General features: G+C 57.7%; 1 protein-coding gene across 2 annotated transcripts; it reads left to right on the top strand.

The window, feature by feature from the left end:
* Positions 1-1,950: 1,950 nt before the first annotated feature.
* DMBX1 (diencephalon/mesencephalon homeobox 1) lies at positions 1,951-23,580 on the top strand. Of its 2 annotated transcripts, none has more exons than XM_072772299.1 (5): positions 1,951-2,344; positions 15,311-15,476; positions 18,667-18,845; positions 19,104-19,320; positions 20,005-23,580. In XM_072772299.1, the coding sequence occupies exons 2-5, from the start codon at positions 15,323-15,325 to the stop codon at positions 20,442-20,444; spliced, it is 990 nt and encodes a 329-aa protein (XP_072628400.1). In that variant the 5' UTR covers positions 1,951-2,344; positions 15,311-15,322; the 3' UTR covers positions 20,445-23,580. The 2 variants fall into 2 exon arrangements, with proteins under 2 accessions (XP_072628400.1, XP_072628399.1); XM_072772298.1 differs by having other exon boundaries at positions 19,104-19,452.
* Positions 23,581-23,795: the final 215 nt, after the last annotated feature.

Below are 23,795 nucleotides of genomic sequence, written 5' to 3'. Positions count from 1 at the left end.
TTACAGTTTTCTCCAGGGTGGTCTGTGCACATGTGTGTGGAGGGCAGCCAGGTGGGGGCGCAATGTCCTTCCCACCATTTCTCCTGCTTGTGAAGCCCCTGGCCAAAGTCTGGATAATTTAAGCCAAAGAGACAGGCTTCGTTCCCCTTCCCTCCCTTCCCTCCTGCTCCCTCCCCTCCCTCACAGGGCTGGATCCCTGAAGGGAAATTAAAAGGTTATTTAAAGCCCCCGCCTCCACCTTTCTTGTCCCTTTAAATGGAGCCTAAACGGTTTTGCTTTGGCAGAAGAAATCTTTTCTGGAGCTTTGGGGTGGGGGTGGGGGATCCTGGTGGGAGAGAAGGGTCTAAGCGGCCTAATCCTCTTACCGCCCCCTCCTCTCCCCTCCCTTCTGAGGCCCACCACTCCCTGCTCACCCCCCTCGAGGCGCTCAGCCTGTAACTCTGCCTGGGGATCAACCCTCAAATCTGTCCATGGCCCCTCTGCCCTGCCCAGGCCAAAATTCCTGACCTCCTCGACCCAGGCCCGGACAGTCAAATCTCCGGGCAGCATCACCCAGCCACCATCTTCCACCTCTCATGCCTTTGCCCCCCAAGTAAACAGCCCAGCTCCTGGGAGCTTCACTTACCAGAGGGAATGCCAGAGCCAGGGTCCAGTTGCTCCGGCCCCAAGTTTAAGATCACGTGCTCACCCTGTGTCCGTCTTACACACAGCCACCTGGATTCACAATCATGCTTGCACTCACAATTACACAGAGATTGGTTACACACACAAAAGGGACTTAGGGCCACAGTAATGCATAGACTTGTAGTCACAAAAACATTTGTTACAGGGACACACTCCACATTTGACTCACAGTTGCTACCACTGTGGCCAAAGTCAGACTGCACAGAATCCTAGCCACACAGGGACACACACCACATGCACCCCACACCTACACACACTTGGCCAAGTGCCTCTCCAGTTACCACACAGGCACACACAGAGCCTCAACACAATCACTTGTCACTCAGGCACTACCAGTAGTGTGGGCATCATCCTGCCCCTCTGACACACACCTCAGACAGGTGGCTGGCCTCCTTCACCACCTGGCCCCAGAGCCAGCTCCAGAATCTTCCTGTGAACTGGTCCTGCCTGGGGGAGTAGGGCACTGGCAGGAATGTGAGGGTGAGCACCCGGGGCCTAGTATTTTCCCCATGTGGGTCTGGAACCGTGTGTCTGTCCCCCCTGAGACAGGTGCATGCACTGCGTGGGAAGCTGAGTCTCCTATGGCAGCCTCTCCAGGAGGCCTGCAGCTGCCAGGCTGGAGGCCGGCGGTTGGAGCGCCATCCTGTGTATGGGCTGAGTGTGCTAGCCGGGAGTTCTGACTTCAGGTTGTGTGGTGCTGCGGTGGCGTGGGGGTGGCAGGGCTGCGGGTGCCGAGTGTGTCCGTGTGCGCGCGCAGCTCAGGACCAATCTTGGAGGGGCGGTGGGGGTGGGGGTCAGCCGGAGCGCCGCGAAGCCACCGCAGCTGATCCTGGTGCCAAGCCCCCAGTTGCGGGTGAGGCCTTGGGAGGGAAAGGTGTCTCAGACCCCCCCCCCCGGGTCCCAGGGATTGGCCTGCGGCTTCGGCAGAACCGAGAGAGGCAGGGATCCCGAACGACTGAAGATTCGGAGGAGGTGACGGGCGCTGGCGGGGCCCCCAGACCCGCCGGCCGTCGGACCCGGGCGGCCTAGGCCCTCGGCGGCTCCGCGGCCCCGGCGGGGCGGGGCGGGGCGGGGGCGGGAACGGCGCGTGATTGGCAGCGGCCGGGGCCATTAGGGAGCGCACGGGCCCGCGCCGGGCGCCCGGGAAACGCCGTTTAAAACTCCGGCCCCGGCCGCGGCGCGCGTAGATGGCAGCGGCGGCGGCGGCGCGGCCGGGGAGACCAGGTGCGAGCGGGCGGGGCCGACGGGCCGAGCCGGGGGGGCGCCGGGGCGGGGGGCCGTGGCCGAGAACCCCGGGGACCGCCTCGGCTCTGCGCTCCTGCCGGGCCCGCGGGAGGCCTGGAAAGTTTGCTTGCGGTCGGGGACCCGGAGCCAAGACGGGCTGCGCAGGGACACCGGAGGCCGCGGGGAAGGCCGGAGGGACGCGGGGCGAGAGCGCGGGCGCGACACCCAGGGCTGGAGACGGAGGCAGAGGCCGCGAGCGACCCAAGGAGGCAGACGGCGCGCAGCGCGCGGAGTCCCGGGGCGGAGAGCAGACAGCGTGGGCAGGAGCGCCGCGGCGGAGACGCAGGCGCCCGCAGAGAACGCTTCGGATCCGTCACGGTTGTGCCTCATTTGGAAGATATTACTTCGCCCCTGAAAAAAAATAAATACAGAAAAGGTTTGGATATTAAGCGGAGACAAATCCTTCTCAGTGTGGAGGGGGTGGGGAGGAGGTGGCCGGGGTAATGCGGAGCAGATGCGCCCGGGGCCCGGGCTGGGGAACGCGGGGGCCGCCCACGCCCCCCCCCCCGCTTCCGCGTCCACGCCGCCTGGCGAACCCCTCGGTGCCCGGGACGTTGCCCGGGATCCGGCTCAGGTCCGGCTCCAACTCGCCGCCGCCCAGCGCGCCTTTTCTCTCGGGATGGCGATTCTGCACGAATGCTCCGGTCCGGGGCGGTTCCGCGCGCTGCTTGCCTCTGTCCGCGTGAGTGCGGCCTCGGGCTAGGGTACCCCAGGTGGACGGTCGGGGCGCGGCGGGCCCGGGCCCCGGAATTCGTTTTGCCTTGTGCGGCCTCGGCCGGCGTGGGTCGGGGGAGCGCAGCCCGGGAACCGCAGGCTGGGGCCAGTCCCCGAGCGGCCCTCGCGGCGCAGCGGGAGGAGCGGCCACGGGGCCGGGACGCTGCACGCTCTCCCCGGCTGCTCGACCCGGTTCAGGAGCGGAACGGCGGTGTCTCGGACGCCGCTGGCTCAACTTTCTCGCCCGTCACAAGTTCCTGGGCTCTGCGCTGGGGCCGCGGCGGCCCGGGTGGGGCGCGGGGGGCGCCTCGGCGTAACGGCTCCTGCAAATTCGCCCCGAAACTGGGGCTTAAACTTTTCTGGATTCCGGCGGCGGCGGGATGGGGGCTCATGAGGCTGATAACTTGTTCGATGAGGAGGTCTGGATTGGGGGGGGGGCTGGGATCCGCGGCCTGTTCGCCGTCTTTGGGTGTTCAGAGCCCCCCCCCAAGCAGCGAACCCGCGGAGTCTCCCGCGCAGCCTCAGGGCGGGTTGCGCTCGGACCCGGGCTACCTTTTTCGTTTTAGAAAAATCTGCAGAGGCTCAGTCGGCCTGGCTGGTGCTCGTTTTCTGAAGCTCCCCGGGTTTAAGGACCTCGGGAAGAGCGAAGGCTTTACAGACTCCATGGGCCTTGCCAAGGGGGTTGGGGGAAGGCAGTTCGTTCTCGGAGGCTGTTGGCGCGGCAGCCGTGGAAATTGTGCAAGTTCCCAGTTCGCAGCCGAGGCGGGCGGTGGCCGCTGTGTCTTGCACTGGAGCTCGGGCTCCCGTGCGCTGCAGGCGGGTTGGCCCGGTCCAGCATCTTCCTGGGAGGTCTTGTGTCTATTAGCTTTAGGGGGGGTGGAGGGACTTGTTTTCAATTTTGCTGGGATTCGCCTTTCACTCCCCAGCGTCCCTAGTACTTCCCCAAAGGGAAAGCAGTCTAACCCAAGGATCGGGGAATTTAGTCCTTAGTCCCTACCTCCCCTCTCTGCGAGCCAGCTGTGGTAATGTGTGTGTAGGCGGTCAGAAAAAAATCGAATTTGCTACCTAGTGAGAGCAAATTATCCAGATAATTGGTTCAAATTTCTTTCCTCTGTGGCTGGGGTATGCACAATCTTTGGATCAGAAGCAGGAATCCCTACTCAGAATGGGGGTAAACAACCATCCCCTTGGCAGACCTCTCCCGCGAGGACTTCTGCTGGGACGTGGGAAGCTGGCTGCAGTGGAACAAATCCCGTGTGGAAATCCAAACGGAAGGGCAAAGGTGCAGAGGAGTGGAAACCCGCCCCAGGCGAAGGCACCCGCAAAGGCGAGCACCCTGGGCCTCTGGATGGGTTCCGCCTGTTGGCGGGCTTGCCGGTCAGCTTCAAGGGCACCGGGTGAGTGTCTCTGGGGCCCCTTCACACCGTCAGTGTCACTTTCACATGTGGCATTATCCAATGTGGTCATGCAACTGGAGCCATTTCTCTGCTCAGATACAAACAACTTGTTCTGGAGACCTGGCCCCTGCACACCCACTCACACTTCCCACGCTAGATCTTGAGCAGGAAACAGTTTCCAAAGGACCCCAATCGTGGTATTCTGGCCCTGTAGGCTTGGAATGAGGGATTGGTTACTGCCTTCTGTGCCAGCTTCCCTGAAGCCTGGGCTCTGGGGGGCTGGAGCACCCTGACCCCCACCTGTAGGTTGTGGGGTAAAAGGGTGAACCTGACCAAAGGACACAACTTCCCACCCCATCTTTGAGCTAATCCTGCACACACACACACACACACACACACACACACACACACACATTTTAGGGCCATTCTGATGGACAGACACACAGGGCCACACATACACTGACTGCCACCCAGAGTCGCACGCATAGGTTCACCTGGGCTAGGGGTAGCTTGCTAAGACACACGAAGGTGAGAAGTTACACAGGTAGAGGAACACACACACATAGGGGCACATAGGCAGATCCACGGGACACGCACTCACAGAACCCCTCTGACAGTTACTACACAGGTTAAATACTCACAGGGACACTCACTGCTCCTCACACGCAGACACCCCCCGAGGACAAAGCTCAGAGGTGCAACAACCCCACCTCTCCCTCTTTGCCCCGCAGCCCAGGGGCCTGCGTGTCTACACCTGGCGCCGGGCCTGCGCGCTCCCAATTCCCCCGCGCTCTCCCGGCCTCTCCGGCCCATGTGGAGCCGGCCCCCTCCCCCGTCCCCGTTCCTCCCCTCCTCTCCCGCCCCTTCCCCGCAGTCCCGCTCGGCCGCCCTGCGGTGCCCATGTAAATGACAGCAATAAATATCTAATCAAGGCCCCGGGCGACGCCGCCGCCTCCCGCCAAAGCCCATTACCGAGCGGGCGGCGAGTAGGGAGGGGTGCTGGGGGGGGCTGCTAGCGGGGTGTGGGCCGGGCGCCGTCCTGCTCCGAGCACCCCTCATCTCTGACCTTGGGGAGTCGTTGCTCTTCCTCCGGCCGGAGGGCACTGAGCCGGGCTCCCCGTGGCCCAGTCCGGCCCTCCCGCCACCCAGCAGCCTCCCTCCGTTTAGTCGCACGTCGGGGCTTCGGGGCTTCGGACAAGCTCCCTGACGCAGCCCCGCCGCACCGCCACCGCCACCGCCACCACCACGGCCACCGCCACCGCCACCGCCACCGCCACCCGCCGGGAGTCCCAGCTCGGCTCCGACTGCTCTTCGAACTTGAGCCGTTTCCGGCAGCGCAAAGCGGGAGTTGTAGGGATCGGAGCGCCTCCCGCAGACGCGGCTCCCGGCTTGCGGCTGGGGCCAGCCTCCCGCCGCGGCGCTGCCCGGTGCGCCCAGGTCATGGGCACCGCGGCCCCCAGCCCCGGGCCGTTCGCGTCCTGGCCGCGCGCCGGGGGGAGGGGGGGGCACCAGGCTCCCCGAGCCGCCCGGCACGCTCCTCCCCGGGTTCCTCCGAGGCCGCGCCCCGAGCGCGGCCCCGCGGGGACCCTGCAGCCGGTTCCCCGCGCCGCGCCGGCCTGGGTGTGGCCGAGCCCGGGGAGGCCCGCTCGGCCCGCGGAGCCCTGGCCGGGGCGCACCAGGCGGCCAGACCCCTCCTCCGCGGGGCTGAGACCTCTGCGCCCCCCTGGCTCCGACCACGTCTCCTCGGTTTTCTCTGGTGTTCTAGCTGCATCTATGCTGGAAAGGAAGTGGGGAACGAAGCAATTCTTTGGCGTTCTACTCCCAGGACGCGGGGTCAGGCTTCCCCCCGCCCTAGACTGTCTCCAAGAGCAGACCCACTGAAGGAGATTCAGGATTTGAGAAAAAAAGAACAAAAATTCGCCTCTCTCATCTTTTTTCTCCCTCCCTCTGCCTCATTTCACTGCCTTAAAAAAATTAACTCCAGCCGCCGGATTTCTTTGCACCCCCCCCCCCAACACTAAACACCTCAGAAAATCAGAGGAGGGTGGGCAGAGAGGCCTCCCTTAGTCTCGGCCCATTAGCCTGCGGGGGGCTAATTACCCCAATTAGCTTCTGATTTATAATTAATGGCTCGGACCAAGGGATAATTGGATGTTAATGGATAACAGTTTGTGTAGGGAACTAAGCTCCTGGGCTCCTCCTGAGGGCCTTGGGGGTGGGGCCTGTCCTGAGGCCCACCTCTGACCCTGGAGCTCTCCCTTCTGGCCAAGGGAGGGCATCCCTGAACCAAGTGGGGAGGTCAGAATCTCCTTTGAGGAACTGATAAGTTCTAGGTGCCAGGCCAGCACCCCATCTGATCTGACCCTTGCAAAGCTACACACCCTGAGGCCCATCTGAGGTCTTCGGCTCCAAATCCAGAACCACTTTGAGGGCCCTCAGCTGAAGGGGGCTGCTGGTGTTCCTGGACCTCAGCAATAGTCCATTCCGTCTCCACATGGATCAAGCAGCATGAGATTAATGGTAGCAATGTAGGGTCATGGAACCTGTATCAAATGCCACTGGGAGATGGGGCATGACCAGAGTGAGAGCAGTGGCCAGGGCATCGTGTGGTGGCAAGGTCAGCGTCACAGCTATAGCCAGCTATGGTGTGGCTTCTGGTGGGGTCATACGATCTTTCCTGCGAGGGTAGGGCAGGTCAGACAGGTTAGGAGGAGACTCTGGGATTTGGCTCACTTAGTTCTGGGCTCTGCTGCTCTTATCATCACTTCTAAAGCCGGTCTCTTCTCATCCAGGGCATCTGACCATTCCTCTAGAATCTGAGCCCATGGGGCTAGAACTCATTACATTACCGCAGAGTCCACTGCCTGGCAAACAGTGGCTCTCTTTCCTTGAGGAATGAGGGTCTAATGTCCCCTGTGCTAGGTACTGAGTACTAGCTCTAGAGCCAGATCCTGCTTACAGGAGCCCCGGAGCTGGCGAGTTCATGGTGAGCACTTTGTTCACACTGTGGAGTTAGACTTCCTGGATTTCATCCTGGCTAAACTGCTTAGCTGTGTGGCTTTGGGCATATAACTTTACCTCTCTGAATCCCAGGTCCCTTATCAGTCAAATGGGAATTAGGAGATTGTTTTCAGGATTAAATGAGATGCTACCTGTCAGGTCCCTATCAGGATGGCTGGTAAAAAATAGTGATTATTATGTCTTGAGTGAAGGGCAGGCAGGTAGGCAACTAACCTGGTGAGGCAATGCTATGATAGTACAAAGGAGTCACTTGGCCCAGCCTGGGGTATCGGGGGAGGCTTCTTGGAAAAGGGGATGCCTAAGCCTAGTGTGAGGGATCAGGAGTTCTTCAGGGAATGCTGGTGAAGGAACAGTGTTCCCAGAGGAGGAGGCACGACGCGATGACTTTGGAGAGCTCTATCTCAGTGGTCGGCGGGAGGGTGGTGGGGTGCAGTGGGCTAGGGAGAAGTGGAAATGATGACTTTGGAAATGCTTTTCAAGAAATTAGTCTTTAAAGGGAACAGAGATAACTGGCCTAAGAGATGAGTCCTTTCGTTTTAAAAGGGGGAAATGGAAACAGGTTTAAATGTGCACCGATAGGAGCGGAGGGGCAGGGGTTGGCAGTCTAGAGGATGAGGATCTGAGGGAGGTGCCCCAGATTCCCAAGCTCTCAGACACCGAGAGGAAATGATGCCACGTTTCCAGCCATTGGCCCTTATATGTGTCTCTAGAATGTGTCCTCGGCCAATTCCTGTGGCCTTGCTGGCCACGTTGAATCACTGAGTTGTTGGGTGCCCTGGATCACCCCCTTGGGAGGGGAGCCATGGATGGGGAAATCTGGCCCTTGGCAAGGGGAGGTAGTGGCTAGTTCCCGGGCTCTCTGCACCACTGAGTGCCTGTTCCTGACGGGAGATTTTTGGAGTTGGAGGGTTCAGCAGTGACCTGAGAGTGAGGCTATAAAACAGCACCAGAGAGGGAACAGCTGGGGACAAGTTCATCTGAAGTCCGCGCTCAGACCTGGTGCCCGCGGGGTCCTTGCTCAGAACATCACACACTCCCATTGCTCTTTCTTGGCAACTCAGGGCTAAGGACCGATGTGGGAATAGGGGTTCTTACTGGGATGGGGGGCTCAACTTTTCCTGTTCCCAATCAGTCCAGGGTAACTCACCTTCCTTGAGCCTCAGCTCCTCCTCTGTAAAGCAGAGATAACAACAGTGCCTCCCTCCTAGAGCTGAGGTAAGAGATTAGTGAGGTTCCCGAGTTGAGTGTGCCAGGCACAGAGCTTCTCTCAAAATCGTGGACACACCTGCTCAGAGCCAGAAGTCTCCTGGGTCGTCTTGTTCAGCTGCCTTCCTCCAACACACACACAGACACGTGTGTGCACACACATGTACCCACGTGAGGGACCCTCTCCTCCTCGGCCTCCCTCAGGTGGCTGGCCAGCCCTGGGCTACACACTCCTCATGCTGTGGGACCTGGGACAGGTGGTTTTACCTCCCCAAGCCTCGGTTTTCTCATTCACATAATGGAGATCATAATTCCTACCTGGGGGGGTTGTGCTGAAGCTTGTGAGTGAGAAGAGGGCTTGGCTCCTGGTCAGTGTGCGCTATAAGGTGGCTGGCATTGTTCCTGAGATAATGTGTCTGGCCAGGCTGGGAACAGAGGAGGCAGGTCCTCAGAGGATCCTGGTTCCTCCCCTCCTGCTTTGTTTCCATCCCTTTAAACAAAAGTTGTTCTGCTTCGCTCCCCACCTGCGGGATCCAGAAGACACCACAGCGAGGAGGGATTAAAAGTTCAGAACAGGAGAGGAGGTGAGGAGAGAGGGCCTGGGCCTGTGGGGGTGCTGAGCGGGGAGTGACCGGGGAAGGAAGGGTCCACTCTCCCGGTGATCAAAGACGCCTCGCGTGCAGTTTCCTAGCAGTCCTGCTGTTAATTTATAAAAAATGCCCCCTAATAAAATTCTGCTTGATTCTTCGATTGGCTGGGCATTAGGCCGCAGCCAGCAGCGACGCGGGGACATAACGGATGCATTTGCAGATTTGGAAAATTAAAGCCATCTATATGGCGCCTGTGGCGGGAGATCCGCCGATCTGCTTGCTTAATGAAATATAAAGATTCTTTTAACCAATGTAAGCACAATTCGACAGCTTGTGAAACGCGGCCGCGCCGTGATGGATGGCTCTCCTGGCTCGCCAGGAATTGCGGGGCGGCACCTTTTAAATATATAATTGATTCTGTTTGGAGTGTGCAGTGGGCTGAGCCCGCGCGGGGCCGGCCTGGGGGCCAGGAGCGCAGCGCCCTGTCTGGAGGCTGCTGCCGGCCCCGCGGACTCTGGCCTGGGCGGCTCTGGGCCTGGCTCTCGGGCCCTGATATCAGAAGTGGATGTGGATGGGGTTCCAGCTGCTGGGCCTCGCTGAGGACCCCGGCGGCAGGTCTGGGCTGCGCTGATTGCTAGGAAAGGGTCCACTGGGCAGGGTTCTCCCCAGACCCTGGCTTCTGGTCCTGGGGACACAGGAGGTGATGGGACTGGGGCTCTGAGTGTCCATTCTGCTCTGAGGACCATACATACGGGGCCATGGTGGCCCTGCTTCCTGCACTGGTCCCTCATCTCTCTTAGCCGGCGGTTCCTTCTCATCCATTCAACATTTGCTATTCACTAAACACTGGCTCTGTACCAGGCTCGGTGCTGGCTGTTGCAGAAACAAAAAAAAATGAATGAGGCAAATCTCATTTTCTCTGTGTTGATCTTTCTGTCTCTGCATCAACTCCATCTTCTTGGTTTTCCCTGTTTTGTTCTCTTTGTATTTCTCTGTCTCATTCTCCCTCAGACCTTGTCTGGAAGGTACGTTTACTGTATGTTTCCCTGGTCATACACACGCACACTTACACACATCCATTCAGGCATACACATGGGGCCACAGACATGCATACGCACAACAACATAAGCATAAATAACTGCCGACACCCACATAAACACAGACACACACACACACAGTTATGTGGCCAATCACAGTCAGGCTGCGCGCAGACATGGGCGAATGTGAAAGCTGAGAGGAACCGCAGATATGGGACCATGTGGTACCACGATGATCAGTGCCACCCACAGACAAGGACCCCGCCGTGGCCTCAGAGGAGACCTGGGGCCCTGATGTCTACCTGGAGTGCGGAAGAGGAGTGTGAGACTGGGGAGAGAGGAGATCAGCTCGGAAGATTTGGGCTCACACACAGCCTCATCTCACAACACATGTGTGCGTGCATGCATGCACGCGTGCACACACACACATACATGCATGCACAAGCATGCACAGCGGGGAAATGTGCTTTTTCTCTGCTGTTGCCTTAGATCGAATCAGAGATGCTGGACAACAGGGAACAGAACGTACTGGAGTAAGAGCCTGGGGTTAGAACTACTAGCTGGTGGGAAGAATCTCACCGTGGAAACCTGTTCCACCACTTCCTAGCTGCCTGCCCTTTAACAAATTAATCAGTCTTTCTCACCTTCCACTTCCTCATCTGATAAAAACAGTCCCTACCCCCTATGGTGTTGGGAGGACTGATGGAGATGGCTGATGTGTCTGAGGCACTTCATACATAGTTGTTATCATTCATTTATTCATCCGATCCTCGTCTCCAGAGCCCTGCCTCTGTGCCAGACCTTGTGATCTGGGCCCCGGTGGGGAGTCCAGAAAGGCCTGAGATACACCTTCTGCCCTCAAGGGGCTCAGTCTAGCCAGGGAGGTGGAAGTGTCATCACACTACTCCGAGTCAGGTGCTCAGTTAAGAAAATCCCTGGAAGGTGCTTTTGTGTGGTGAGCTAGGGCTCGAAGGGCGTGTTCAGGAATCAGGAGCTGTCGCTCTTGTTTTCTTGTTGTTGGCGTGATCATGTCTGTGACCTGTGCTGGCTGTCTGGAGCCCGGAGAGGGGAGAGATGCCCTTTTACGGACTTGTTGGGAAGGGTCCTGTTTTGGAGGAGGCGTCAGTTGAACTCACCTTGTTGGAGAAGGAGGAATTTGGCAGGTGAAGGGGGTGGAGGGAAGGGTGTTTCAGGTGGAGGGCCCAGCGGCTGCAAAGGCAAGGCTGCGACAAGGGGGAGTGGCAGGTAACCTGAGATTGCTGGGTGCTGGGGGAAGGGAGGGCATCCGGCTGGAGGGGTGGGCAGAGGCCAGACTGGGAAGGTCTTGGACACCTTCAGAGGACCAGTGAGCCGGGGCAGTTGTGGCGCTGAGACAGAGAGAGAGAGAGAGAGAGAGAGAGAGAGAAAGAGGTACCTCTCTTGGCTTTAGTTAATAAAGACTTGTCCTGCATCAAAAACTGTGAGAGCAGCAATAATTAAGTCAATTAAGATGTCACCACATCAACAGCTACGAGTATTAAGGCAACAAAGCCTCACAGGGGTGGGGGAAGGGGATGGATAAAATTACTTCTACACTCTGTTCCCTCTTCCCCACCTGAAGCTTGTGACACCTTTCAGGGCCTGGCTCCATCCCCACATCCACTGGAACTCATGGATGAGGCTCCCCACCCTCAAAAAAAGAAAGAAAGGAAAAGATATAAATGTGAAAATCACCAGTAATCCCACCTGCTACCTCCCAGAGATAACCTCTGTTAACATTTCAGGGTATAACCTTCCAGCCTTCTTTTCTATGCATATTTATACATACATTACAAAAATGGGATCATATCATGCATACTGTTACCTATTTCTTCCACTCAACGATATATTGTGAGCATCAGCACACACAGATACACATCATTGTTTCAAACTGTGGCACGGCTTTCCACTGGCGGCATGACTGGCCTCTCGTTTACTCAACTAACCATCTCGATGGACAGTGAGGTTTCCAATCGTTTGCCACGTAAGCAGAGCCGTGATGAACATTCCTGTACACACTTCTGCATATTTGAAGGATATGTTTCTGGAAATGGAATTGTTGAGTTAAATGATGCTCTTTCTAAAGGCCTTTGATGCAGGAACTAAAAAAGCTCTTTTGTCAGTGAAGTAGGAGAAGGACCATTTCCCGCTCCTCTAGATAACCCTGGCTAATTTTTTTTTTCATATTTGTGAATCTGATGGGTGAAATAAAATTGTATCTTATTGTTTCTGTTTTTATTTCTTTGGTTACAAGGAAGGCTGAGCTTTTTTTTGTCATAGGTCAGGTGGCTATTTGTGTTTTTCCTAATAAGTTGTCTCTTCAGTTACGTTGCAGTCTTTTATTAAGGTGACCATCTTTTTGTTTCTTGAAAAGAGCTCTTTATATATTATGGACATTCTCGTACTTTTATTTGTGCTATTTATTATTTTTAAAATCAATCTTGCTAGGTCATAGATATGGTAAAGATTTTTCCAGGTTTGTTGTTTGCTCCTTAGCTTTGTCTATGGTATATTCTATTATACAGTGTTTAAACACGGTGTTGCCCTGTCTGTCCTTCTCTTCACTTAGATCTCTGCCCTTGGGGTCATGTTTATCAGTGCATAGAGTGGGCCTCTGTAAGTAAACATTGTTGGTAGGTGTTACATGTGAGTGTTGACTCAGAAATCTATAAATCCAGCCCTCAGCTCCTGACTTGTATATCCACCTGCCAATTCAACACCCCTACTTGGAAGTCAGATCCATATTTTACAATTAGCATGTCCCCCCAAAAAACCTTGATGTCTATTGCTCCCTTCCCAGACCCCCTTCTCCCTCAATGCTCCTGGCTCAAGAAAAGATGCATCTTCATTCAGTTGTTCAGGGATTTTCTTAACTCAGCCACACAAAATATCCCCTTTAAGTAGCCTCTACACCCAGTGTGGGGCTTGAACTCACAACCCCGAGATGAAGAGTCGCATGTTTTACCGACTGAGCCAGCCAAGACCTGGCGTAATCCTTTTTGACCTCTTTACCTTACAGTTTATAGCTAACCTATCAGTAGTCCTGTTGATTCTTCAAAAGATGTCGTGAATCTGACCACTTCTCACCAGGTCCACCCCTACCGCCTGGCGGAAGGCACCTCAGTTGCTGGCCTAGTCTTCTAGGAGACCTGGCCAGAGACCTGGTCTCTTCTGCTTTTCTTCTTCTTCTTTCTCCTTCCTTCCTTCCTTCCTTCCTTCCTTCCTTCCTTCCTTCCTTCCTTCCTTCCTTCCTTCCTTTCTTTCTTTCTTTCTTTTTTTTCTTCTTCTTCTTTCCTCCTCCTCCTCCTCCTCCTTCTTCTTCTTCTTCTCAAAAAATTTTATTTATTCATGAGAGACACAGAGAGAGAGGCAGAGACATAGGCAGAGGGAGAAGCAGGATCCCTGCGGGGAGTCCGATGCAGGACTCGATCCAGGGACTTCGAGATCATGACCTGAGCTGAAAGCAGGTGCTCAAACGCTGAGCCACCTAGGCGTCCTTCTGCATTTCCCCTTGACCCTCTGCAGTCTGTTCTCTGCAGCCAGCTTTTCATGACAAATGGTATCACATTACTCTTTATTCAAGACCCTCCAGGAGTCTCCCGTCACCAGCCCACTGCTTACAGTGGCCCTGTGGAAGCTCCAGAAGCTATCTTGGAGGGGTGGGCAGGGTGGGCGTAGTGGTATCTGGTCTCTCCTCTCCCTCCAGTCCCATCCCCTTCGCTCGCTCCCTCCCCCTCTGTGTTCCAGCTACCCTAGCTTTCTTGCTGGTCCACAGACACACCAAGCTTCTTCACGCCTCAGGGCCTTTGTCCTTGCTGTTCCTTTTGTCTGGAAAGCCTTTCCCCCAGAACTTCACATGGCTTCCTTCAAATAGCAGAGAGCCCTTTCCTGACCTCATGTTCTAAAACAATCTTCCCTTTCCCTCTCGTTATTCTCCTCCTCTGTCTTATTTTTCTTCAGAGCACTTGTTCCTGCCTGACATTATTACATGTATGTATTTGCTGTTCTGTTGTCCTCCTTTGGAATGTAAGTGCCATGGACGCAAGGACTTTGTTTGGGTGCTTCATACATATTTACTGGATGAATATGTGTAATATATAAATGTGTGAGAGTGGAAGGTTTGTGTGTGGGTATGTCTGCTGCATGGATAGATATCTGTGAGAGTGTGTGCAGAACCATGGGAAGAATGACACTGAATGGGTAAATGTTGCTGAGTTTGTGTTTGAGGGTGACCACCTCTGTGAGTGCCTTGCTGAGGATGTCCACGTACGGGTATTTGTGTGTGAAAGGTGTGTGTGCGCGGGCGTGTACGCTGTGGATGTTTAGTGGTGTGCAGCCTGAGTGTCTACTTCAGTGAGGGTGGGGAGCTGAGATGCTTTGGCAAGTTCTTCCTCTTACCAAATGGACCTGCCCTTGCCCCCACTGCCCCCCTTTCCCTCCTACACCCAGGAAACGGGAAGCACCTGTTTCTTTGGGAGACTGCAGACATGGGACCACATTCCAAAAGTGACATTTCAGGCTGACATGCAGTGGACTCTCAGATGAGGACTGTGAAGGTCCAGAGGAGACCTGGGGCTCATAGGACCTCATGCTGAGCTGGGCCGTCTCAGTAGGAAGGATGAAGATTTGGCTGCCAAAGAATGAGGCGGAAGCCGCGTGTGCAGGAGGGGCCCTGATTTGGCTGTGTGGCCTCCGTATGGCCCTGCTCTTTCTCTAAGCCATAGCAGAGCCATCTGCAAATGGGGTTGGTTTGCTCTCGGAGGAAATGGTAAATAGAGGAAGGTAACGGTAGTGAATATGTAGCAGTCAGTAGTCTTATGTCTGTGCGGCACGGGAGGCTCTAAGACCCTACTATCTCGTCGGAGTAAATGCCTCTGTGTCCTCAGTCCAGCTCTGGACTTGGCCCCATGTGGGCTCCACTAGGTGTTTGTTGAATGAATAGAATAGTAAGTGTGTGAGTGAATCAATGAAGGTACAAATAAGAAAGCACCTGGGTGCCTAAGTGAAAACACGTCTTCAGAGAGCAGCAATGGGGCTGGTAAATCACAATGACTAACATTTTCTAGCACACGCCATGTGCCAGGCCCTGTGGTTAAGCCTTCTCTAAATCCCTGCACGATCTCCTGCAATAGGTACTATGATTAGCCCCATTAGCAGATGGAGAAACTGAGGGTCAGAGAAGATAAGTGACTTGCCCGATGTCACACAGCTCTTAAGTGGCCGAATTGAGATTCCAGCCCAGGCCGTCTGACCCCAGAGCCCAGAGAGGAAGGAGCTCTTGGGGGCGAGGGGGCGTCCAGGGTCTGGGGGGGCTAGAGCAGGGTGCCTGCTTCATGCTCCCTCTCCCTGCCGTCCGCAGGCGCACGCCACGATGCAGCACTACGGGGTGAACGGCTACTCGCTGCACGCCATGAACTCTCTCAGTGCCATGTACAACCTGCACCAGCAGGCGGCCCAGCAGGCCCAGCATGCCCCGGACTACCGGCCGTCGGTGCACGCGCTCACGCTGGCTGAGCGCCTGGCTGGTAAGAGCCCTGGGGATGGGGCCCTGGGGACACAACCGTGGGGGCGGCGGTCCCCGAGGGGTGGGGGGCGGAGTGCTGGCCGTGTTTCCTGTGGGGGCCCTGGACGTCCCAGGTCACTCCGCGATACACAGAGGTGTCCATGCAAAACCTCTGCGTGAGCATCCAGAGCGCCCCTTATTGGCTGGCACAGTGCCGGGCGCTGGGGGGGCCTTCAGATTCCCTCGACAACCCTGCGAGGGGACTCCTTAGCCCATCTCACAGATGGGGGCATGGGAAGGGAGCAGCCCCAAGGATTAGGGCTGGGCACAGGGGTCCCACAAATAATTACAGCACCCATGTTTTGAATGCTGATTCTGCATCAGGGGCTGTGTGAGACTTTGTGAGTCAAATTACTCAGGTCTGATAAAGAGGGGTTGTTATCTCCCTTTTATGGACAAGGAGACTGAGGCTCAGAGAGGTTCAGTCTAGGTGGGGGTGGGCCTGGGTGATGGCTAAAATATAAGCTTTGCAGTCTGGGCCTGTTTACCTCTCATCTCTGAGCCTGCGTCTCCCCTTACAAAGTGGGGGCCAGAGGCTGGCCAGGAAGTTATTTGAGGTAACGTATGCAAAGTACTGGGCAGAGACTAGAAAGTGCTCAGAAGTCATTATTGCTCAGGTCCCAAGGTAAGTGCCCACGAAGGAGTGGCTGTCTTGTGTCCCCCTCTGCCTTCAACTGACCATTGCCCTGCCCTGCAGCCTCTTCCGGGGCCTGAGAAAGATTTGACAGCATAGGCGAGGGGCATGATTCCTGAGAGGTGGTGCCACCCACTCTCTCCTGTCCCAGGTCAAACCTTGAGTGGCTGGTGAGCCGCCTTGGGCCCAGCACCGTGCCAGGCAGTACTCTGGGGGCTTGAGAGCACCCCTAGAGAGAGCAGGTGTTCAGAGACGCATAGGAGAGCATGGCAGGGGGGTGGGCAGGATTTGGTGGTGGGGCAGCTGGTACAGTCTAAGAGGACTTCCTGCAGGCTGTGGGGCAGGAGCCAGGCCTGAAAAAGGAATGACTGGTGAGGGGACCACATGAGCAAAGGCATAGTAGAGGGACAGGATATGAGGACCCTGCCTGGGAAGAGGTGCTGGCCTGGAAGGGAGGATGGAACAGCCATTCCTACTCCTGGAGACCCTGCCAGGCCTCAGGGCAGGGCCCAGTGGATAAAACTGAGCCCCTGGTTACCTTCTCCAGATCAGTGTGGGGCATTCGTCTCCAATGTGGGAATGTGGCTGTGGCCTTGGCTATGCTGCTTCCCTGCCTCGGAGTGAATTCCCTGTGTGTGAATTCCCTGTGGTGACACCAGCTTCTCACTGTGCCGGACACAGAGGAATCAGGGATGGAGGCTCACCTCTGCTGGTGGGGTAGAGGAACTGGGATGTTTGCGCCCTACTCCCATTCTCTACTTCTCAAGAAGGGGGACATGAGCTCCACGTGGGCCTTTGCTTGGAGGCCTCACCTTCTGGCAGAAAGTTTTGCCGATGGTACAGACAGCCCGGCCTCCCCTATGATCACCCACCCTTATGGTCCCTGGGGCCAGTAGCGGGATGTCGAGCTGTTGCTCTCTCACCAGGGTTCAGCCACCTGAGGGATCCCCAGTCCCCAGGTAACCAGCATGCACTCAGTCCAGGCTGGGGTTAGTAACAATTTGTGAGAAGTTCAGGGCTCCCTTTCAACTGAGGAAAGAGCAAGCCAAAGTCTGAGCCTTTCTGGACACCCAGTTGTTTCCTTCCTCATTTAGAATGTTGTGGATGACTCCCCAGTCCCTGGAGTACAGGGGAAGGACTCTGGTAGCCCTCAGATTCTCTTCAATATAGACCATCCAGGATCCATTTATGGATGATGGGAGCCTGGGGAGACAGGTTACTGTCCATCCACTGGGGTCTAGTGAAGCAGAAGGGCTGATAGGCAGACCTCTATCCTGAGTTGTTTCCTTTCTTTTTAAAAAAAGTTTATTTATTTGAGAGCGAGAAAGAGAGAGAACGAGTGTGCGAGAGAGCATGAGTGGGGGTAAGGGGCAGAGGCAGAGGGAGAAGCAGACTCCCCACTCATTAGGGACATAGGGCTCGATCCCAGGATCCTGGGATCACAGCCTGAGCCAAAGGCAGATGCTCAATCGACTGAGCCACCCAGGCACCCCTGAGTTGTTTCCATGTTAGCCCTGTAGAAGCTGTGGTCCACGAGCTCGGTCTTCCCTCCAAGCCTGTGGTGCTTAGAACTTAGTCTTTTTGTCCTTCTTTGCGGAAGCAGCCCAAAGGATCAAGACTAGATGCAAAAACTTTCCTGTGCTCTGAGGACCCTGCCAGAGCCAGATTTTCTGTTGAGGAGACATGCGAGCAGGGGCCTCAGGTCCTGCCAGCAGAGACTCATAGGCCATCTGGGATCAGGAGAGTCATACCCAGAGTCATACCCAAGAATCAAGTGCCAGTGAATTAGGCCTACCAGTCAGCCCTCTCCTAACTAGACCTTGCAGATACGTCCCAGCTGCCAGCCTGGCCTCGCATAGTCAGAGGCCAGTATTCTGTTAATATCCAGAATCTGAGGGTCATGGGGTATCAGAACCTTCATGACACCAAGGTACAGATTACTAGCGTCGTGTAGTCTGAGAATCTTATACTCATTGCATCCGAGGACTTTAAGGATCTTAGAGCAATGTCCACCTACCCACCGCCAAACCAAATGAGGAAGACCCCTGTCAATCACATTCCTGACAGCTGTTCATGGAGATCAGTTAGGCCTCTGTGGTCCTCGTAGTGAATGTGGGCGTGGAAAGATCTCGAAACCCCAGCCATGTGGAGAGAAGATGGGTGGTTTCCAAGGGGAAGGGGCCAGGATCCAGCCTTGCAAGAGCCTGGGTGTCCACAGTGGGTCAGAGCAGAGTAAGATCCAGAACCCATTTCCCATAATTATTTTTTTTAAAGATTTTATTTATTTATTCATGAGAGACACAGAGAGAGAGAGAGAGAGAGAGAGAGAGGCAGAGACATAGGCAGAGAGATAAGCAGGCTCCATGCAGGGAGCCTGATGTGGGACTTGATCCCTGGTCTCCAGGATCATACCCTGGGCTAAAGGCGGCACTAAACCGCTAAGCCACCTGGGCTGCCCCCATTTCCCATAATTAAATGGGCCCCCTCTCCTTGCCCTCCAACGGCTGTACATTTCAAGACATCATCTTGGAGGCCCGCTATGGCTCGCAGCATCGCAAACAGCGCCGCAGCCGCACAGCGTTCACTGCTCAGCAGCTCGAGGCCCTGGAAAAGACCTTCCAGAAGACTCACTACCCGGACGTGGTGATGCGTGAGAGGCTGGCCATGTGTACCAACCTGCCGGAGGCCCGGGTGCAGGTAGGGCCCCGTTCCTCCAAGGAGACCTTGCAGACAAGCACCAGGCCATCTGCCTGGCTTCCCGCCGCCCAGGAGCCAGGCGTCACTGCCCTCTCCACCAGCGCCTGCAGCTACAGGAGGGCAGCTTCCGAAGGGATTGAGGGTGTGTGGAAGGGGTTGAGGGTGTGTGCTTCCCGGGGGTGGGGGAAGCCCCGTTAGCACGCATGGCCCCTCTCGCAGCACCAGAACCACAACCCGCAACTCCTCTCCCATCCTCAGGTGTGGTTCAAGAACCGCAGGGCCAAGTTCCGGAAGAAGCAGCGCAGCCTGCAGAAAGAGCAGCTCCAGAAGCAGAAGGAGGCCGAGGGCTCCCATGGGGAAAGCAAGCCAGAGGTCCCAACCCCAGACACCCAGCTGGAGACTGAACAGCCCCCAAGCCTGCCGAGTGGTGACCCCCCTGCTGATCTTCACCTGAGCCTGTCTGAGCAGTCCGCCAGTGAGTCAGCCCCCGAGGACCAGCCAGAGCGGGAGGAGGATCCTCGGGTAGGGGCGGAGGATCCCAAAACGGAGAAGAGCCCTGGGGCTGAGAGCAAGGGGCTGGGCTGCAAGAGGAGCAGCCCCAAGGCAGGTGAGGCTTGGCAGGTGCCTGTGCTGGGGTGGGGGTGGGGGGGTGGACCGGGGTGGGGAGTGGGGTCAGCTTCTAACGTGTGGCGTGTGGCGCTCGGCCCTGACCCCCCCCCCCGACCCGTTAGGAAGGAGTGGGCCACTGGCTATTCACTCTTTACTTGCTGAATCCTGAGAAGGTCTTGGGGGGTCTGGGGAGGGTTGGGGGAGCTCGGGGCAAAAGCTATTTATCAACCACTATGGAAATGCGATGGCACTTTAACGACCAGTACAGACACCCCAGCGCGTGTCCAGTGAGTGCCACACCGATCCCGGGATCGTCACAGAGACCCAGAGGCCGGTTTCAAGGGGACAGAGCTGCGGCCTCAGACACACATCCTGAGGCCCGGCAGGGAGCTGGCGAGGGGCAGCGGGCGCCCTTGGGAAGGAGTCTCCCCAAGAAGTCAGGCTCGGGGCCCTCGGGGGCTCCCCACAAAGCCCGGCGCCCAGGGATGCTGGGGGGGCCGAGGGCGCCCCTCCTGCCGGCCTGAGGCCCGGCCCGGTTCTCTGCTTGCAGATTCCCCGGGCGGCCTGGCCCTGGCCCCCGCGGCCCCCGCGGCCGGCGGCCTCCTGGGCCCTTCGCACTCCTACTCGTCGTCCCCGCTGAGCCTCTTCCGCCTGCAGGAGCAGTTCCGCCAGCACATGGCGGCCACCAACAACCTGGTGCACTACTCGTCCTTCGAGGTGGGCGGCCCGGGCCCCGCCGCGGCCGTGCCCTACCTGGGCGTCAACGTGGCCCCGCTCGGCTCGCTGCACTGCCAGTCCTACTACCAGTCGCTGTCGGCGGCCGCCGCGGCCCACCAGGGCGTGTGGGGGTCCCCGCTGCTGCCCGCGCCCCCCGCAGGCCTGGCGCCCGCCTCGGCCGCCCTGAACAGTAAAACCACGAGCATCGAGAACCTGCGGCTCCGGGCCAAGCAGCACGCCGCCTCGCTGGGACTCGATACGCTGCCCAACTGACCGCTGGCCGCCGCCCGGCCGTGGGGGTCCCGGGCGCCCCAAGGAGTTACCTCCACGAGCCCAGGGAGCCCGGGGGCCTTGGGGTCCTGCTCGCTGTCCCCTCCCCAAGCCCCCGCCCCAGGTGAGGCCCGCGCTTGCACACCCTCTGCATGGCCCTGCTCGGATCCCGGGGAGGCCCGAGTCGGGGGTGGGCAGGCCAGGGCGCCTGCGGCCTTCCGCGGGGAGCGAGGCCCTCCATGGCCACATCCTGCCCCCTGCACGGCCTCCTCCCTGCCCGCCGCCCTGCCTCCCCTCTGCCCCCTAGTGAGTTGCTGTGTGGAATGTGACATATAAATATAAATATATAAAGCTATATTTTCAGGCCCCCGCCTGCCCCAGGCCCCCTGTAGCCCTTGCCTCCCCTATGGCGCCCACGGGGCTCTCCTCTCTGTCTTCCTCTCCCCTGCGCTGCCTCTGTCCTGTTGCCCCCCCCGCCGTGCCCCCCTCCTGCCCGCTCCCACTTTCTCTCTTGGTGCTGGCTGTGTGGTGGTGTCAGTCCACAGGCTTCGTTTTGTTTGGGATTGTGACTTTTTAGTCGTAGTAATTCGGCTTCTCCCCGTCCCTCCTCTCCTGCTCCTTCCCCGCTGCCGTCTCCTCCCTGCACCGGCCCCTCTCTCGGCTGTGGGTCCCTTTCTGCCCCCAGTGGCGGCGGCGAGGCCCTGGCTGGAGGCCTGGAGGCCCCGCCGCCCGCCCGGAGCTGGCCCTCGCCCCCTCAGCCGCCCTCCCTCAGGCCCAGCATCTAGAAGGGCTCATGCGTCGCGCTCTCTTCTCTCTCTCCTCAGCTTTGAGGCCCCATCCCAAGGTGGAGGAGGAGGGGAGTGGAGGCAGGGGTCAGGCTGAGGCTGGCAGCAGAAGGCCGCACCGCTGCCCATAAGAGCCCCAGGACACAGGCCTGCTGCCAGCGTCAGCCGGGACTGACCTCGGGGCTCCAGCTGGTGAGGCTCCTCTGGCCATGGGAGGCCGCCAGGGACGGGGCGCCCCGAGAGAGAGAGAGGCCTCTGCAGAGGAATGGGGACAGGCCTCCTCCCCCACTCCCTGGTCCCCAGGCTCAGGGGGAAGAGTCCATCGCAGGGTGAGCCTGAGTCAGGAAGGAAGGCTGAACTCGAACTCCTGATCACAGTAAGTGCGAACCACACCACAGTGCGTAGGCTTGGCCTCTCCTGACGTGGGGTCCCAGGGCCGGCGGCTGCAGCGGGGACTTCGGGCCAGCTGGGCCTGCCATGGGAAGGGGTGTTCCTGTTCATGGCCGGGGACCCAGCTCAGCAAACTCCCTCCCAAGCAGTGTGGCCTTGAGGCCGCCGGGAGCCCCTCTGGGCCTGTTTCTCTGTCTGGGTTAGATGGCCTGTAGTGTCCCGTGGAGCTGTAACATTCTGCATGTCTGTGCTCACTGGGCCTTGCAGGGCGGAAGTTTCTAGCTAACCTGACAACTGCAAGAAGGCTCTCAAAGGTATAGGGTATAGTGGATGAGTTGGGAAATCACTGTTGCCTTGCTATGGCGTGATGAGTGGTGCGTGTAGAGGCCTCTGCACGGGCATGGCCAGTCTCGGGCCCCAGTTTCCCAGCAAATAGAATAAATAGAATGGGTCCCTTCTAGTTGAGAAGGTCTTGAGTTATGGTGCCAGCCTCTGAGGTCGCCCCACTGCTGTGCCTTCATGTAGTGTCGGGGGCTCAGGGCGAGCGGAGGGCACAGATTCCGAGTCATGGTCCCCAACCCTTTGTGGCTCAGCCCTGAACTCTCTACCCCTGCTAGAGAAACTGCATCTGGAAACTGGGGTGAAGATTCCTCAGGTGTGTCTCTTTTCCCTGTGGTAAGGGGTAGGAGGTCGTCTACAGGTGCCAGGTAGGATTGGTTTGCGGAGGAGTCAGTGCCCATCATCCTTGGCGGGGGTGTGGGGGTGATCTATCTGAGCTGGGGCAATGGAGAAGGCTTTTGGTGGGAAAAAAGTGAGGAGGGTGGTAGCCTGGCCCAGGAAGGCTCGTTGAACAAGGCAACAGAGTGAGCTGAGGCGGACAGTGGGGCCGTGGGCCCTGGTTCCACGGGAGGCAGGGCTGAGAGCCCTGAATCCAGGTGAAGCACCTCACCCTGATGAGGCAAGCAGGCAGGTACTGGGGGGATCCGTTGACCCGGGATCTGGGGTCTGGGATCTGGAAGTTGAATCCAACAGCCACAGGAGCATCAGAAGAGACTTGGGTGGGGGGACCAAGGAGTGGTGGAGACTCTGGGAGACAGAAGGGATTTTTGGTTTGCCTTCTGGGATCAGGTCCGGGAAGGTCCATTTCTCAAATGAAAACAGTCTCATCTAGATGAGGCATGGGGACTGACACCTTTCGCAGTCCCTGGATGCAGGTGACTGACTGTCAGTGGGCCTTGGGATCCAACAGCTCTGGACATCACCACCTCCTCCAGGAAGCCTCCCCTGACCTCCTAAGGGGCAAGTCTGCCCTGGAGCCAGGCTCACCTCAGGCTCAGCTGGCTTCCCTCAGATCTTTGTCAATACTTCCTCGTTCAACTGAGCCAGTCCCACCAGCCCAGAGAAGACAGGGAAAGTGCGTGCGACTCCTGGCCCCTGGGCAGATGTCAGCCTAGCTCAGAGAACCAGCTCGAGTTACTGCAGGTGGCTAGAGAGCCACAGGAGGGCGTCCCAGGGCACAGGCTTGGGGTGGGCCCCTCCAGGACTACAGGCTCACCCCGAGGTTCCGTCTCTGGCTGTCCCTTCCAGGAAAGCCTCAGGCCCCACCTCTCCCTCTTATCCGAGGTGTCTCCATCTCCCTACTGCTTCACCTCCCCCCCCCCCCAGAGCATGGTCCAGGGGCCCGGGCCCCCACCCCGACTCCGCAGCTGGCGGGCTGTACAGACTGCTTTCCAAACCAGCTGTTTCGTGACCATTTGTGCTTAGAGGTCGTGCCAGGCCGTGGCAAAAACACTGTGTACCGTATTTATTTATTGTTAGTTGAAAAAAATCAAGACTCAGATTCCCCCCTCCCTGCCCTGCCTCCTGCGTAGTGCAGCATGAGACTGTCCTGTGATCCGTCTGTCCGTCTGACTTCCTGTGATGTTGTGACCTGTTCTTTGTCCTTCTTGGCTAATAAAAGAATCCAGCAGCACAGCCCTTGGTCCAGGTTCATTCCCAGAGATGCCTGCTATGGGCTGAGTGGGCGGCGTCTCAAGGTCTCTTTACTGCTTTCCCAGTGCTGTGGCCAGGGGTGAGTCGGGGAGCCAGGCAGGCGTGCCTCGTGATGGGCCCCTCCCGGGCTGGCCTTGCAGCTCTTGCCAATCTGTGGCTGTTGTGCCGCCCTGGAGTGGTCGTAGGG

The sequence above is a fragment of the Canis lupus genome, chromosome 13 (genome assembly GCF_048164855.1).
Source record: "Canis lupus baileyi chromosome 13, mCanLup2.hap1, whole genome shotgun sequence".
Lineage (NCBI taxonomy): Eukaryota > Metazoa > Chordata > Mammalia > Carnivora > Canidae > Canis > Canis lupus.
The sequence above is the reverse complement of the archived record's forward strand: the minus strand, read 5'-3'. Positions and strand labels throughout refer to the sequence as shown.

Bases quoted from the DNA above. Each gene is read 5' to 3' on its own strand.
- DMBX1 (XM_072772298.1), top strand. From the start codon at position 15,323: ATGCAGCACTACGGGGTGAACGGCTACTCGCTGCACGCCATGAACTCT. The intron at 15,477-18,666 runs GTAAGAGCCCTG...GTACATTTCAAG, and splicing joins GCTGGCTGAGCGCCTGGCTG to ACATCATCTTGGAGGCCCGC. The intron at 18,846-19,103 runs GTAGGGCCCCGT...TCCCATCCTCAG, and splicing joins TGCCGGAGGCCCGGGTGCAG to GTGTGGTTCAAGAACCGCAG.